Raw genomic sequence first — 16220 nt, 5'->3', positions numbered from 1 at the left:
TGCGCACTAAGAGGCCTAGGACGTTGAGTCATCGAGAAGAGGTTCATGTACGGGTGTCAGACGTCAAGCGCCCGCCAGAGGTTATAATTGATCAGCTCCCATCAGCCCACTACACACAAGGTAAGCAGCCATTCCTTTTTCGTGGCCTGCACTTGCGCATTGTAATGCGCACTCTGCGGCTGTATAAGTCTAGATGAGTGACTCACCCTGACTGACCGTGTGCGCTGCTATCTATGTTAGTAAGTACTAAGTTAGTCCAATCCTGGCCAGCTCAGGCTCAGGCCGTCCAGGCCCGCACAACATTGACGTATGCAAGACATGTGGTGCACACTGTGATGATGGTGGCCTGGGTTGACCTGTTGAAAAAACTCGACATTATTTCAAATGCCTCTGAATATAGTACACGCAGTCTCCTACGCTAATCCACACTCCTTCTCAACGTCTGCAAGAACTTGAGCCCATTTCCCCTCATTCCAAGAACTGATCCTGACCCACTCATCCTCCTTCAGGACTCGTTTGAACCACAGCAACCAGCAAGCCACGATAATGTCTGCATACGAAAAAGTGTCGCCCATGAACCACTTTCCGTCTGTCTTCTGGTACCATTCGTACGCAATATTGTGCCCCTTCTCTAGTAGGGCCCAGTCTTCATCGTAATTCGCATCCCAAGGCAGCGGGACGTCCATCGAACGGATTTTGATAAAGAACTTTGCACTGACGGGACTCAATATTTCTGTGGAGCGTACGAAGATAGACTTTACAGCAGGTATAATGAGTTTGATATGGGCAGAGTCGAACTCGCGTATCAGGGATTCTGAGTTGTTAGGAAAAATAGGCTTCTCTGGATATGTCTTTTCAAGGTAGGAGGCGATTTCGAGGGAGTCGGTGATGAGGGCACCGGTGTTAGGGTCGCTGAGGACGGGAACGGTGCAAAAATCCGAGCCGTCTGAGCGTTTGTTTGGCTTTGCACCGATGGCCTTCATAGCGATCGAGATGTCTGAGTATTCGACCCAGACGGTCACGAACGGAAGACCCTTGTAGCTCAAAATGAACCTGAGGCGTAGAGTAGACTTTGATCAGATATCAAAGTGACATACATCGACATGAATTACTGACCTCGGCTTTGCAGGGTTGGGTGACCAGCTATTGCCTGGTAGATTGGAGAGGGTGTCGTACAAGACAAGTGTCTGCGTCATGGAGTACTAAGACGTGGGGTTTGACGTGCTGCGGCCAATCTTGAAACTCTTTTTAAAGGCTGAGCGGCTTCATTGGTAAGCATCTTGGTTAGCATCCTTGAACACCGGGACTATACCTGTGTATAGAGGCAACTGTGCAGTGTGTATTATGGGCGATGTACCGCCGCAGTTGGAAAGTTAGCAGCCAGTGGTGTCATCGGAAGCTGTGTTGGAGTGGTTGACCGAGTTATGGTGGGTATGAATCAGAAATGCAACCTTGAAGGCGCATTACTTACTCCACATGACGAATGAATAATAACAGTACTAGTGTTTTCAGGCGCACACCGAACATAATATGAAAGATACGGGGCCTCCATCAGCAACGGTGAATGTCAGAGATCTGGCCAGTCTGGGGCCAAAGTCTGAGGCGGAGTCTGGGGGTCTCCTTTTCTAAATTTTAATCAAAGTCCGCAGCGCTGCGCTACTACCTTCGGCGTTTGCGGAGTCAAAAAATGAACCAAGCTTACAGCTCTGCAAGCAATGCCGTTCTGGAATTCACACCTGTGCCAATTTCTCTTGTTACCTCGCTCGCGGATCGGTCATGGAAGACGAGAATTGACCTGCACGTGAAGCTGGATGGACGGGCACTATCGTATTTGGTCTGCCTACATAGTACTTGAGCATATATATAAGACTAAAGCGTTGCTCCTGTGACAGACCCTCCAGACACATTCTTCCTCGCGCTCAAGGACATTCTACTACCGCTCTGAAGGCCACCCTTTCTCGTGCTTGGACGCATTAGAGTGAGTTTTTTCCTCTATCAACTACCTGATCAAAGATGTTACTTGTCCTTTCCAGGCCCTTCACTCTCTATCTGTTCGGCCGGGTGACCATGCTGTGATAACCTCTTCACTTACATTTACTCTTGAAATATCGCTACTCCAGGGCCGAGGTGATTGATATTTAATATCAACGGGTGTGTTATATTTACATATGCATCTCATTTGGTGTTTTACTCTTACAGTGATGCGACTCGGCAGGATGGAAATAGATCGTTGCAGGGCTTCCCAGGTACGCCTTGAACCAGACATGTACGAGTCTAATTTCCTCGATCTAGATTCTAGATAAATAAAAAACATGGAATCCTGACGAAATCGGCGATCTAATTCCCGATCACATACTTTCGTCGTCGTTCGTGTCGTTGACCATTCTAGGTCATCCTTCTTTCATCCATCGTGCTTCTATTCAGTGCGTTTCCCCTATTCTATCAGACACTTCATTCAAGTACCCATTTGCTTACCCTAGCTATATAGGAGCCACTGTGATCCATGCCAATGGGCGTGTGTGCATATCTGTATCTCGTTCGGTGCTTCACTCCGATGGTTGTGCTTAGGGAGTGTCCCAACAGAATATCGCAGTCGATGCCTCATTAGTAGTTTGATATGTACGCTCAAGGACTTCTAGCATTATCTGATTCTCCACTCCCCACTCAGCAAACTACATATCCTTGTCATGCTCATTCGCGAGAGATGTGCAGTCAAGCCATGAGTCTACGTGACTCATCCATTTCATTCTCCGTAGCCCATCGGATGGAGGAAATCGCATCTGAGCACCGATGAGTTATCACTCATCTGGCTTCACGATTCTCAGTATCTACATGGCCAGACGGGGGGACACCAACGGGCAGAATCAGCTGTCAAGCACTTTTACTCATTGTCGTTGTATTTCAACATCGGTCATCAAGGATCAGTTTGGTTGCTAGTCGTTCCGGATAATTTCACCTTGCTACTTAGTTCAAGCGCAGGTACTTCATTCCAGTTGTGATACAACATTGCATGGACCTTGTAAATATACTTCAAAACCCTATATGCTAAATAAATACCACGACGGACCCTCCACCTTCCTGTAGACCGGTCGGCAAGCATTTCCCTACACAGTACTGCTAGTGGATACATGTACACGCTCCTGGAAAACAATCGAATTCATGCTAGTTTCTGCGTCGGAGTATGCCACAAGTTTGGCGTGGTATTCTCGAACGCTCAGGATGAGGCGTGGTCCCAGCACAAACATCTGCACGACCAATAAAATTTGAAGAGCACCTCGGAGTATCGAAACTCCAATGGAATTAGAATTAGAATGCTACAAGAATGATGAGCAATGTTGACGCGCAGATGTTGGCGACAGGTTGGCGCACCAAGATTTCTGGAGAGAAAAGAGCGAGCTGGAGGCAAGAGACACCGGTAAAACTAACATATGCGGAACTTGAGCAGAAAACATAACCACGTTCACATTACAAGCTCACCTTGCAAAATAAAGAACGTGCGACTGTATCAGCACTCTGAAACAGTCCCCGACGGTCGATCCTGTCGATGGGCCGAGTCGTCGCAGCTCACGGAAGTGTTTTAGAGCAACCCAGATTGAAAGATACAGTGCTAGGACCTCCCAAACAGTGTTGAGCATCCAAATGATCGAAATAAGCTGGTTGTTCCCTTCAGATAAATCGCACACATATGTGCCAGAAAGGATGTGCTCCTCTAGTGTTTATCCAATGAGTCGTGTTCTTCAGGTCAACAAGTAAAGCTTACCCAGTACATCATAGTTGAGTGCTATTGCTGCTATTATTGCGCAAGCGATGTTTACAGCCAGGAAGATAATAATAAGGAAGATAAGCATCACTCTAGATCCCTGATACATGGAATGCAATCGAGCAATCATGATTACTTGCATCGTGTGTCAGTCAAGTCCATATCACAAATGTATTGCACCTGGGTCACTTACCGCCCAACATGGCACACAAGGCCACATTTGTCCCACCTGATGCGTAGTACATGATATTGCCTGAAACTCCCAATTAGTGAACGCCTTCGCACTAGTATCGAAGATCCGACTTACACCTATTGAGTCGTGATGTTGAGCCAAGTTCAATCCTTGTATTCTCACTCACCCCTACATATGAGTGAATTGATTGTATGGGAATGAAATGGTTTCAGAATACTTACTGCATCTGTCAGTGATACCGATGGCATATTTTCTGTGTGCCACCGGTCAGCAAAATGAAACACAGAGTATATGAGACATACCCAGAAGACGGACACTAATTGTCAGAGATGAGTTATTAGCACAGTGCAAAGTTGTGGATCTCGACACATACACAGAATACGGTATTCCAATATAGCGTATCTAGAGTATTTTAGAGTCAGCACAAGTTGCCCACCACGCTAAAGCACAACATGAGGTACTAACAATCAAATACAGCACACTCATGAGGGACCAGCGTCGTCTCTGTCGCGAATTCATTGCATTGTCTTGTTTTCTTCTAATACGGAACTCTTGTCACTCACCCAGATGAGTTCAATCTATGGCACATTCTTAGCGAGTTGGCTACTCCGGCGATGACATCGACGTACCTCTTGTCCGAGTGTTAAGACTTGAAATATCATGAGAACATCAGCGATTTTCGAACACTGTCCTGCTCACCCCAATCGTATAACACCACAACGACTGCGGCAACTGTGAAATCGCACGTCAACATTAGATTTAGACATATTGATGCGACAAACCTTCCCAATAGCTCAAAAAAATGTTCACACTGATATAAGGCCAGTAACTCGGATCATTTGAGACGAAGGTCATGTTCGAGGAATGGGTGAGCGAGTGGGGAATGTTAGTGGTGTATGACGATAGCTTCGTGCTAGTTATACCACCGTTCGGCACTTGGATCTCCAAAATCAGCATAACGGAGATAGATAATCGATCCTACCTCAAGATTTTTGATCGGGTGGAACGGAGCGAAATCAAATACAAAGCTGGCAATAAACTTGCACCACGCCAGGAAGCTAATCTCTGAATGTACAGGCTCATCTCTATGGCATCGTGTTTCTGTAAGCATGTAACAGACTAAGATTGAACCCCATCGTAAGTTGCTGAAGTCAGACGGACCATCACAGGGTAGAAGCTGACTAAGATAACACAGCACGACACAAGTAGGGAACGCCGATAACCGGAATAGCCGGAGTAGATCAGCATAGCACGGAAGAGAATGAAGACCGTATTTACAATAGAATTTAGTCGAATTATTAATATCTACATCTTGTTCTATCTCCGAGATCCTCATGGACGGGTTCAAAATGGTCAGGTAGATTATTCATCATAGTACAGACACACCGTTGTTTCAGATCCAGAAAGATGCTGCGCCACTGCTTGGTATTTCTCCTCCCTGCAGACCACTCGGCAAGCATTTCCCTATACAGTACTGCTAGTTGATACATGTACACGCTCATGGAAGACAATCGAATGCATGCTAGTTTCTGCGTCGGAGTATGCCACGAGTTTGGCATTGTATTCTCGAACGCTGAGGATGAGGCGTGGTCCCAGCACAAACATCTGCACGACCAATAAAATTTGAACAGCACCATAGAGTATCTGAGCTCCAATAGAATTCAAATTCTATAGAACTGATGAGCAGTGGTTACACGCAGATATTAGCAACAGGTCAGCGCACCGCGATTTCTGGAGAGAGTTCAGTAAGCTGGAGGCAAGAGACACCAACAAAGCTAACACGTGCGGAACTTGAGCAAAAAACTATAACCGCATTCACATCACAAGCTCACCTTGCAAAATAGAGAACGTGAGATTGTATTAGCACTCTGAAACAGTCCCCGATGGTCGATCCTGTTGATGCGCCGAGTCGTCGCAGGTCACAGAAGTGTTTCACAGCAATCCAAATCGAAAAACACAGTGCGAGGACCTCCCAAACAGTGTAGAGGATCCAAACCGTTGAATACGAAATCTGGTGGTTCGCTCCATCTCCATCTACATAATAGCATATATACGTGCCAGAGAGTACGAACTCCTCTGGTGTTTGCCCAATGAGCCGTGGTCTTCAAGTCAACAAGTGAAGCTTACCCCATACAGAATACTCGAGGTCTATTGCCAAGATCACTCCGCAGGTGATGATTACAGCCAGGAAGATAATAACAAGGAAGATAAGCATCTTTCTAGATCCATGATACATGGCATACAACCGAGCAATCATGATGACTTGCATCGTGTGTCAGTCAGGTCAATATCACAGAGGTATTGCACCTGGGTGACTCACCACCCAACATGGCAGTTACAACTAGATTTATCACACTCTCTGTGTAGTACGTGATAGTGCCTAAAGCTCGCAATTAGTAAACGCCCTCGCACTAGTATCAAAGACTCCGACTTACACCTATTGAGTCATTATGTCGAGCCAAGTTCAATGTTTGGAATCTCGCTCACCCCTGCATATGAGCGTATTGATTAGAATCATTGGATAGGCATGAGATGGTCGCAGAGAACTTACTGCATCTGTCAGCGATACTGATGGCATAATTGCTGTGTCTCGCCGGTCAGAAAATGAAACTTGAATATAGCGCATATGAGACATACGCAGAAGATTGATACTAGTTGTCAGAGATGAGTGATTAGCACAGTGCAAAGTTATTGATCTCGACACATACACAGAAAACGGTATTCCAATATAGCGTATCTAGAATATTTTGGAGTCAGCACAAGTTGCCCACCATGCTAAAGCACAATATGAGGTACGAACAGTCAAATACAACACAGTCATCAGAGACCAGCGTTGTCTCTGTCGCGAATTTATTGCATGCTCTTGTTTTCTGCTGATACGGAACTCTTGTCACTCACCCAGATAAGTTCAATCTATGACATCATTCTTAGCGAGTTGGCTGCTCCGGCGATAACATCGACGTACCTCTTGTCTGAGTGTTAACACTGGAAATATCGTGAGAATATCAGCGAATTTCGAACATTGTCCTGCTCACCCCAATCGTATACCACCACGACGCCTGCGGCAACTGCGAAACTGCATGTCAAGATTAGATCTAGACATCTTGATGCGACAAACCTCCCCAATAGCTGACGAAAATATTTGAACTGATATATGGCCACCAACTTGGATAATTTGAGACGTAGGTCATGTTCGAGGGATGGGTGTAGGCAAGTGGGGAAGGTTAGTGGTGTATAACGACAGCGTTTGTGCAAGATATACCACCGGTGCAGTTTGAGCTCCATCACAGCACTCACAGGACGTACAGCCTCACAGTAAAATACTATTATAGTACTAGTCATGAGCGCTGAGCGCTGTTACTTCAACTCGTAATTCTAAAAGTACTTACATCAGCAAAACACTAAGTTTAGCACAGGTACTGTCGCGGCTTACAGCAGTGTGGAATGCTAACAGAATCGGCGATCTGATTTCCAATAGACCTTCTGGATCAACACAGTTCGTGTTGTCGTCCCTTGTACACAAGTGCGTTTTCCAGGATTCGTATCATCATTTCTGACAGTCAATGCCTTACCTAACCTGGCATCTACTCTAGGCAATTCTTCCTTCTCAGACCACGCCGATTGTCCATAATGCAATGCATAATCGAACATGTGTTTCCCTCAACTTCTCGCCATCAATACACCTCGCGTCGTTAAAGTGACCATTTGCCTGCCCTCAGAGCGATTGTGATCGATTGATCTATGCCAATTGGTGTATGTATGTATGCATATTTGTATCTCGTTAGTGCTTTACTTTGATGGTCGGGCTTAGCAGGGGCTTCAGCAGACCTCATCTCGAGCTTGTCATGCTCATTCGCTACAGCCAAACGATGATAGTTATCAGCCATCTGGCTTCACGATCCACAGTACCTATATGTCGAGACGGTAGAACACCAACGCGCAAAACCAGCGGTGAAGGCACTTTTACTGACTCTCGTTGTATTTCAACAATGAACCAGATTGGTTGCTAGATGTTCTGGACAATTTCCCATTACCACTTGGTTGAAACGCGGGTGATTCGTTCTAGTAGTGACACAACAAGAAATAGCTTTGCCTAGACCTTTCAAACGTATTATATGTCAAATAAATATCACAACGGATCCTCAATCAAATTTCTTCTCCCTACAGACCACTCGATCAGCATTTCCCTACACAGTACTGCTAGTCAATACATGTACATGCTCCTGGAAGACAATCGAATTCATGCTAGATTCTGCGTCGGAGTATGCCACGAGTTTGGCGTGGTATTCTCGAACGCTAAGGATGAGGCGTGGTCCCAGCACAAACAACTGAATGACCATACAAATTTGAAGAGTACCGCCGAGTATCGAAACTCCAATAGAATCCGAATTCTAACAGAAATGATGAGCACTGGTTGCACGCAGATATCAGCAGCAGGTCAGCGCACCGGGATTTCTGGGAAGAGAAAAGCAAGCTGGACGCAAGAGACACCAAAAAGCTGATATGTGCAGAACTTGAGCAGAAAAAATATGACCGCATCAACATTACAAGCTCACCTTGCAAAATAGAGAACATGAGATTGTATCAGCACTCTGAAACAGTCTCCGATGGTAGATCCTGTCGATGGGCCGAGTCGTCGCAGCTCACGGAAGTGTTTCACAGCAACCCAAACTGAAAGACACAGTGCGAGGACCTCCCAAACAGTGTTGAGCATCCAAAACATTGATCCGAGGAGCAGGTAGTTGCCTTCCAATTGAGAACTGCACATATAAATGCCAGAGAGTATCAGCTCCTCTGGTGTGTGTCCAATGAGCCGTGTTCTTCAAGTCAACAAGCAAAGCTTACCTCCTACAGTATCCTTCATTATTATTGCCATGATCACTCCGCAGGTGATGTTTACAGCCAGGAAAATGATAATAAGGGACATAAGCATCGTTCTAGATCCCTGATACATGGCATGCAACCGAGCAATCATGATGACTTGCATCGTGCGTCAGTCAGGTCGATATCGCAGAGGTATCGCACCTGGTCAACTTACCACCCAACATGACAGTCAAGGCCACAACCGTGCCATTTAATACGTAGTACACGATAATGCCTAAAACTCGTAATTAGTGAACGCCCTCGCACTAGTATCAAAGACTCTGACTTACACCTAGTATTGAGTCATTATGTCGAGCCAAGTTCAATGCTTGGAATCTCACTCACCCCTGCATGTGAGTGTATTGGTTAGATAGGAATGTGATAGTTGCAGAATACTCACTGCATCTGTCAGCGATACCAGCGGCATATTTCCTGTGTGCCGCCGGTCAAAAAAATGGAACACAGCGCATATGAGACATACCCAGAATATTGACACTAGTTGTCATAGATGAGCTATTAGCACAGTCCAAAGTTGTTGATTATACATACACAAAATACGGTATTCCACTATAGCGTATCTAGAACATTTTGGAGTCAGCACAAGTTGCCCACCATGCTAAAGTACAACATGAGGTACGAACAATCAAATACAGCACAGTCATGAGAGACCAGCGTTGTCTCTGTCACGAATTTATTGCATGCTCTTGTTTTCTTCTGATACGGGACTCTTGTCACTCACCCAGATGAGTTCAATCTATGACACCATTCTTAGCAAGTTAACTACTCCAACGATAACATCGAACGTACCTCTTGTCCGAGTGTTAAGACTAAAAATATCATGAGAATATCAGCGATTTTCGAATACTATCCTGCGGCTCACCCCAATCGTGTACCACCACGACGCCGGCGGCAACTGCAAAACCCCAAGTCAACCTTAGTAGATCTAGACATGCTGATGAGACGAACCTATCCAATAGCTGTTCAACAAATTAAAATTGATTGTCAGCCACCAACTGGGATCATTTGAGACGATGGTCATGTTCGAGGGATGGGTGTGAACGAATGGGCAGCGTTCGTGCTACATATCAAATCCTACTCCAGAGTCCACGGACATTACATACAGAGGGAATACACAAGTACACACATACATACATCAAATGGTCTAGGACTGTATCTAATCTAAGAGTCGACGTCATTGGCAAATGAAGCCATTTACATGTTGGAGCGTTGGTGTACTAAGGACAAGCTGTGATAAGTAAAAGCCATTACTACCTTCGGTGTTTGCCGAGAATCGAAAAATGAACTCTCTCTCAGTTTCGGACTTTGTTTGTAGTATGTACGCCACAAAGATACTCCACCCACTTCATTAATATTGGCTACCCCTTCACAGATACATAAAACTATCTTCGCATTTTCCAATTCATTCAAATCTTTCACCTTGTCTTCGTTCTACTTACGATCACTTTCGCTATCTAACCGACCCCGTCTCACCATATAACTCATCTCGCCAATCCTCAGCTTATCCTTGTCCGGCATCAGGTTCAAATTGACATGTAAGTATTACACGTACTTTAGCCAGAACGCTGACATACCACAACTCAACGTTCAACTTCGTTCCTACATGTCTTCTCTACAGACTTCCGGTCTGATTATGCCTGCCCATGTGCACCCACGCTAATCTGCACGTTCCAATATATGGAGTTCGTACCCCAAAAGAATTGGTACGGGTGTTGGGGATAGCTTATTTAGAGCGTCTGGTTTTGAACAGCTGTAAGTTGTTTACCCCGTTCCACCACTCTCGGCGACATATGCTAGGCTGGCCGTCGATGCATCAGTGCTCATGCATCTGCTATCCTCGAGCATAGCGTCCACACGTCGTAAGTACTTGCATAATCTCGGTCCTCAATCTTCCTTTCACCTTATCTCGTATCTGATTCCCCTCTCAGTGCCATCAGACTTGGAGCCACGTACGTCCATTCTTTGCCTTTTTGTTGTAGGGAGTCGAAATAATGTTCATGCTTTCAATCTCCCTGCGCACAAAGGGGTGCTTGTGGTGCCGTCCTTTGCATTTATCGTTGGTACGTTCCCCAGTCTTGAGCACCCCTCCCCCTCCCTGTCGCGAGATTCACTTAATCATTGATCCACCCCTAGACTCATACTTGCCACGACCCACCCAAAAACAATCAGTTGTAATGCTCGAGGTAAGCATCTCCACAAAATTTACTAGGATATACTCTCACTCCCTGTAACTCAGACTCGAATCTCAATCTGCTCGATCTAGATACTTAAATCAAATAAAACTTGGAATGCTGACAAAATCGGTGATCCAGGATTCGTATCATCATCGATGCCTTATCTAGCCCGGCATCTATTGGTGCCATATATAAATATGTCACTGGCACCCTTATTCTGGCTGAAGTCGTTCCGGGTAATTTCAGCTTACCGCTCGCTGTACTTCGTTCCAAGTGATACGACAATAAATAGGTTTGCCTAGATCTCTCAAATATACATCGAAACCCCATATGCTAAATGAATACCACGACAGATCTGCATCAAATTTCTTCCCCCTGCAGACCACTCGGCAAGCATTTCCCTATACAGTACTGCTGGTCGATAGCAACACTGTTTCTATAGCTAGCTTTATCGGTAAACATATTTCACGGTACAACGATGTTTGTCTGTAAGTTGATGACCGAAGAGGTCCGTTCCACTCATATTCGCAATCCTACATTCATTGAGTAGAAAAGGCCGATGTCCTGTCAATTCGATCGATCGGAATCTAGACAAATAAATAAACCTTAGAATGACTTTCGTTCGATCGTGTCGTCGACCTATTAATGTGCGTCTTCCAGGATTCGCATCTATCTAGGCATCTATTTTGGGCAATCAACTAATCAATCCTGCTTTTATCCATCATGCTTCCCTTTAGTGTAGGGTTGGAAGTACTTGATCTGTCACGCAGAAATTATCAATAACCTCTGCTTCAAAGACAAGAATCCCGCCATCGATACGCCTCCCGTCTCCATCGATAGTACCTACAGGAATAGCTGTTCTCCGGAACTTTATTTTCCTCATCCTGCGTGCGATATATAAATATGTCACTGGTCACAGGCGCCCACCCTTATTGGTCGTTTATACAGCTCACGTACGAGACATCACGATGCCCTTCAACGTTCCTGCAAATTTCCCCGTTTCCCACATTCTATCATTCACCAAGTGATCATTTGCTTACTGTACATGTCCGTATCTCGTTCGGTGCTTTACTTTGATAGTCGTGCTTACCGAGGGTTCCAACAGAGTATTGCAGTCGATGCCTCATCAGTAGTTTGATAGGTACGCTTGAGGTCTTCTGACCTGGACCTTCGATGTTCTTATTCTCCACTCATCACTCAGCAGACCCCATATCCTTGTCATGCTCATTCGCGAGAGAGACGTACAGTCAAGTCATGAGTGTACGCGATTCATTCATTCATTCTCCGTAGCCCATCGCATGGAGAAAATTGTATCTGAGCACTGATGAGCTTCAGCCATCTGGTTTCACGATTCGCAGTATCTATATGTCCAGACAGTGGACCACCAACGCGCAAAATCAGAATCAGCTGTCAAGGCACGTTCACTAATTCTCGTTGTATTTTAACATTGGGTATCAAGGACCAGTTTGGTTGCTAGACGCTCCGGCTAATTTCACCTTACCACTTAGTTCAAGCGCGGGTGTTTCGAAACCTCATATGTTAAACAAATACCACAACAGATCCTTTACGAAATTTCTCATCTCTGCAGACCGCTCGACAAGCATTTCCCTACACAGTACTACTAGTCGATACATGTACACGCTCCTGGAAGGCAATCGAACTCCTGCTAGTTTCTGTGTTGGAGTCTGCCGTAAGTTTGGCGTGGTATTCTCGAACGCTCAGGATGAGGCGTGGTCCCAGCACAAACAACTGCACGACCAATAAAACTGGAACATCACCACTGAGTATCGAAACATTCAGATTCTACAGAAATGATGAGCAGTGGTTACACGCAGATGTCAGCAACAGGTCAGCGCACCGAGGTTTCTGGAGAGATATAAACAAACAGAAGAGAAAAGAAAAAGCTAACCATGTACGGAAGTTGAGCAGAAAATTATGATCGCATTCACATTACAAGCTCACCTTGCAAAATAGAGAACGTGAAATTGTATCAGGACTCTGAAACAATCCCCGATGGTCGATCCTGTCGATCGGCCGAGTCGTCGCAGGTTACGGAAATGTTTCACAGCAATCCATACTGAAAGGCAGAGTGCGAGGACCTCCCAAACAGTGTTGAGCATCCAAATCATTGAATACAGAAGCTGCTCATCCCCACTCATTCCATAATTGCACACATACGTGCCAGAGAGTATCAACTCCTCTGGTGTTTATCCAATCAGCCATGTTCTGTAAGTCGACAAGTGGAACGTACCCCCTACAGTATGCTTTAGTATTATCACCAAGATCACTCCGCAGGCGATGTTCACAACCAGGAACATAATAACAAGGAAGATAAGCATCTTTCTAGATCCCTGATACATGGCATGCAACCGAGCAACCATGATGACTTGCATCGTGTATCAGTCAGGTCAACATCACAGAGGTATTGCACCCGGGTGACTCACCGCCTACCATTCCGGTCACGACCTCATTTGTCCAACATAATGCGGAGTACGTGATAGTGCCTAAAACTCGCAATTAGTGAACACCCTCGCACTAGTATTAAAGACTCCGACTTACACCTATCGAGTCGTTATGTTGAGCCAAGTTTAATGGTTGGAATCTCACTCACCCCTACATATGAGCGTATTGATTGGATGGGAATGGGATGCTTGCAGAATACTTACTGCATCTGTCAGCGATACCGATGGCATATATTCTGTGTCTCGCCGGTCAGAAAACTGAAATACAGCACATATGAGACATACCCAGAAGAGTAACACTAGTTGTCAGAGATGAGCGATTAGCACAGTGCAAAGTTGTTGGTCTCGACACATACACAGAATACGGTATTCCAATATAGCGTATCTAGAACATTTTGGAGTCAGCACAAGTTGCCCATCATGCTAAAGCACAACATGAGGTACGAACAATCAAATACAGCACGGTCATGAGAGACCAGCGTTGTCTCTGTCGCGAATTCATTGCATGTTCTTGTGTTCTTCTGATACGGGACTCTTGTCACTCACCCAGATGAGTTCAATCTATGATACCATTCTTAGTGAGTTGACTGCTCCGGCGACACCATCGACATACCTCCTGTCCGAGTGTTAAGACTGGCAATATCATGAGAATATCAACGATTTTCGAACACTATCCTGCTCACCCCAATCGTATACTACCACAACGCAGGCAGCAACTGCAAAATGGCAAGTTAATGTTAGATCGAGACTCATCATGATGCGACGAACACATCCAATAGCTGGAAATGATATTCAAATTGATCTGGGGCCACCAACTGGGATCATTTGAGACGACTGTCATGTTTGAGAGATGGGTGAGCGAGTGAGAAATGTCAGTGGTGTTTGACGATAGCGTGTGTGTTAGATTTACCAACCGTTCGGCCCTTGTATCACTAAAATTAGCATGTTAAAGATGTAAATTTGATCTCACCTCAGAAATCCAGTGCCCTTCAAGTTGATCAGGTAAAGAAAACATCAGTTAGCCGCTGAACAAATGATTATCAAGGGTATTCAAAGCCATATATCGTAGACATCACAAAAATCTTCGTAAATCTGCTGCCTGTTTTTATGAGAATGTTTGTCGTCATTGAGAAAAGACTCACTTGAATTAAACCAGCACAAAATGAAGCAGCACAGGTTCATATGAACCCAGACTCAGAGGGGGAGGTTGGAATGCGTTAGGGTGAAGGGCAGTTCAGCGACGTCGAATAGTTGTGCTGATTTGTGCCGTTTGGTCTTCAAGAAGTATTTCGCTGCTAGCGGAGAATAGTAATACAGTGCGATAACAAGATTGCGCTTGATTACAATAGTCATGGCTACAATACCAGGGACTCGCTGGTTTACTGATGCGTAGTCTTTGATCTAAACTAGCTCAATTACAATGCTGCGCTACCTTCGGTGTTTGCCGAAAGTCGAAAAATGAACTCAGCTACCAACGTTCAACTACTGTGCTCAGTTGGACTTTGAATGCTTTTGTACGCTACAAAGATACTTCGACCCTTTTCACCCGCTCCAAAACGTCTAATTGCCAACTTGCCTTCCAATGTATGGAGTTTGCACCCCGAAAGAATTGGTACGGCTGTTGGAGACGGCTTGTGTAGGGTGTCTGGTTTTGACTAGCTGTAAGTTGTTATCCTGTCCCACTACTATTTGCGACATATGCTAGCCTGACCGTCGATATATCAGTGTTCATGCGTCTGCTGACCTCGAGCGTAGCACCATTATGGTTTCAAATATTCTCGCACCTCTCAGCACCATCGGAATTAGAGCCACGTACGTACGTTCATTCTCTACCTTTTTTGTAGGGAGTCGACACGATAATGATTCTTTCAGGCTCCCTGTGCACAAAGGGGTGCTTGTTCGTCCATACGTTTCCCAGTCTTGAACACTCCTCCCCTGGTCCCTGTCGTGGTATTCGATTGATTGTTGGTCCACGTCTAGACCTATACTTGCCCCGAGCCCACCCAAGAACGATCAGTCCATCTGTCATGTATTTCGACGCTCGAGGTAAGCATTTCTATGGGCTGTCGTCTAGTATATGCTCTGACTCCATGCGACCCACTTTTTTCCCGTAGTCCAACTATACGGATATCCCAGATGGACGATAGGGAAATTGTCATCTCGATGAAGAACCATTACTTTATCGACCATCTGGGCTTCTGCGAATCTTTATTTTCTTTTTAAATCCCTTGTTCTCCATTCGCCCGCGTTCGCTGACTGGTACAGATGGATGAGCAGGATTGTTGCATGACCAGCTGTTTGAACTGACATGCTACTCCGGTTGACAGTGATCAGCGATGATGGCATTAACAGTTGAGTCCATGTCATGATCTGGTTCGATGCCTCATGCTGACAGACTTGCTACTTTCTTTACGGGTATCAACAGATCACAAGGACCTGAATAAAAACCCGACGCAAAATCCTGAAATCGCCGACTTCCTTTTCTTCGTTGTTTGTGCTCAGACAGTCGATAACCAGGGAAATCATCATTCTCGAGCTATCAGCTGTCTGAGCTCAGGCACGCTAGTTTTACTTTCTGATTCACAGCACTTTTGCATTGTGTTCCATATGCCTGGCCCAGATGCATTATTCAGCGGACCGATGTATTATTAGCCATCTTTGCTTTTACGACCATTATCGCTTCTCACTTTGTTTTTTTGCTCAGACTGCTAGGATACTTTGTCGGTGCACTTTACTCCCTGCTCACTACA

At 45.3% G+C, this 16220-nt stretch overlaps 6 protein-coding genes across 6 annotated transcripts; 1 reads left to right on the top strand and 5 right to left on the bottom strand.

Annotated features, from left to right (window-relative positions):
• Positions 1–91: 91 nt before the first annotated feature.
• HD556DRAFT_1416842 (uncharacterized protein) lies at positions 92–1527 on the bottom strand (the record flags this gene model as incomplete). The annotated part of the gene is made up of 4 exons (XM_041304351.1): positions 92–109; positions 207–1053; positions 1117–1202; positions 1519–1527. 3 exons carry the CDS (start codon positions 1525–1527, stop codon positions 414–416), a joined length of 735 nt encoding a protein of 244 aa, XP_041153693.1. The 3' UTR covers positions 92–109; positions 207–413.
• Positions 1528–2949: 1422 nt separating this feature from the next.
• HD556DRAFT_1063776 (uncharacterized protein) lies at positions 2950–5200 on the bottom strand. The gene is made up of 15 exons (XM_041296048.1): positions 5115–5200; positions 4936–5054; positions 4736–4866; positions 4653–4685; positions 4583–4602; positions 4517–4531; positions 4419–4457; positions 4327–4355; positions 4256–4269; positions 4171–4206; positions 3954–4013; positions 3761–3895; positions 3478–3709; positions 3370–3421; positions 2950–3314 (listed from the first exon to the last, which is right to left on the bottom strand). The coding sequence occupies exons 1-15, from the start codon at positions 5115–5117 to the stop codon at positions 3105–3107; spliced, it is 1128 nt and encodes a 375-aa protein (XP_041153692.1). The 5' UTR covers positions 5118–5200; the 3' UTR covers positions 2950–3104.
• A 217-nt stretch (positions 5201–5417) lies between these two features.
• On the bottom strand, positions 5418–7292 carry HD556DRAFT_1531150 (uncharacterized protein; the record flags this gene model as incomplete). Its single annotated transcript, XM_041309486.1, has 14 exons — positions 7216–7292; positions 7072–7170; positions 6989–7021; positions 6919–6938; positions 6852–6866; positions 6754–6792; positions 6662–6690; positions 6591–6604; positions 6501–6536; positions 6274–6333; positions 6081–6215; positions 5786–6029; positions 5677–5728; positions 5418–5621 (listed from the first exon to the last, which is right to left on the bottom strand). The coding sequence occupies exons 2-14, from the start codon at positions 7142–7144 to the stop codon at positions 5418–5420; spliced, it is 954 nt and encodes a 317-aa protein (XP_041153691.1). The 5' UTR covers positions 7145–7170; positions 7216–7292.
• Positions 7293–8099: 807 nt separating this feature from the next.
• On the bottom strand, positions 8100–9855 carry HD556DRAFT_1449965 (uncharacterized protein; the record flags this gene model as incomplete). Its single annotated transcript, XM_041307687.1, has 14 exons — positions 8100–8114; positions 8171–8344; positions 8401–8466; positions 8527–8747; positions 8799–8933; positions 8992–9051; positions 9217–9248; positions 9298–9311; positions 9366–9383; positions 9458–9496; positions 9556–9570; positions 9624–9643; positions 9697–9729; positions 9783–9855. The coding sequence occupies 14 exons, from the start codon at positions 9853–9855 to the stop codon at positions 8100–8102; spliced, it is 915 nt and encodes a 304-aa protein (XP_041153690.1).
• A 2761-nt stretch (positions 9856–12616) lies between these two features.
• On the bottom strand, positions 12617–14868 carry HD556DRAFT_1531148 (uncharacterized protein; the record flags this gene model as incomplete). Its single annotated transcript, XM_041309485.1, has 16 exons — positions 14613–14868; positions 14441–14562; positions 14381–14393; positions 14239–14304; positions 14154–14186; positions 14084–14103; positions 14017–14031; positions 13915–13957; positions 13827–13855; positions 13756–13769; positions 13675–13706; positions 13453–13512; positions 13260–13394; positions 12971–13208; positions 12867–12912; positions 12617–12811 (listed from the first exon to the last, which is right to left on the bottom strand). The coding sequence occupies exons 2-16, from the start codon at positions 14483–14485 to the stop codon at positions 12617–12619; spliced, it is 984 nt and encodes a 327-aa protein (XP_041153689.1). The 5' UTR covers positions 14486–14562; positions 14613–14868.
• Positions 14869–14925: 57 nt separating this feature from the next.
• HD556DRAFT_1539679 (uncharacterized protein) lies at positions 14926–15826 on the top strand. Its single transcript, XM_041309725.1, has 4 exons — positions 14926–15131; positions 15196–15286; positions 15343–15516; positions 15798–15826. The coding sequence occupies exons 1-3, from the start codon at positions 15053–15055 to the stop codon at positions 15392–15394; spliced, it is 222 nt and encodes a 73-aa protein (XP_041153688.1). The 5' UTR covers positions 14926–15052; the 3' UTR covers positions 15395–15516; positions 15798–15826.
• Positions 15827–16220: the final 394 nt, after the last annotated feature.

This window comes from Suillus plorans (assembly GCF_016647745.1).
Source record: "Suillus plorans strain S12 chromosome Unknown HD556scaffold_96, whole genome shotgun sequence".
Taxonomy (NCBI): domain Eukaryota; kingdom Fungi; phylum Basidiomycota; class Agaricomycetes; order Boletales; family Suillaceae; genus Suillus; species Suillus plorans.
This window is presented reverse-complemented; position numbering and strand designations above follow the sequence as displayed.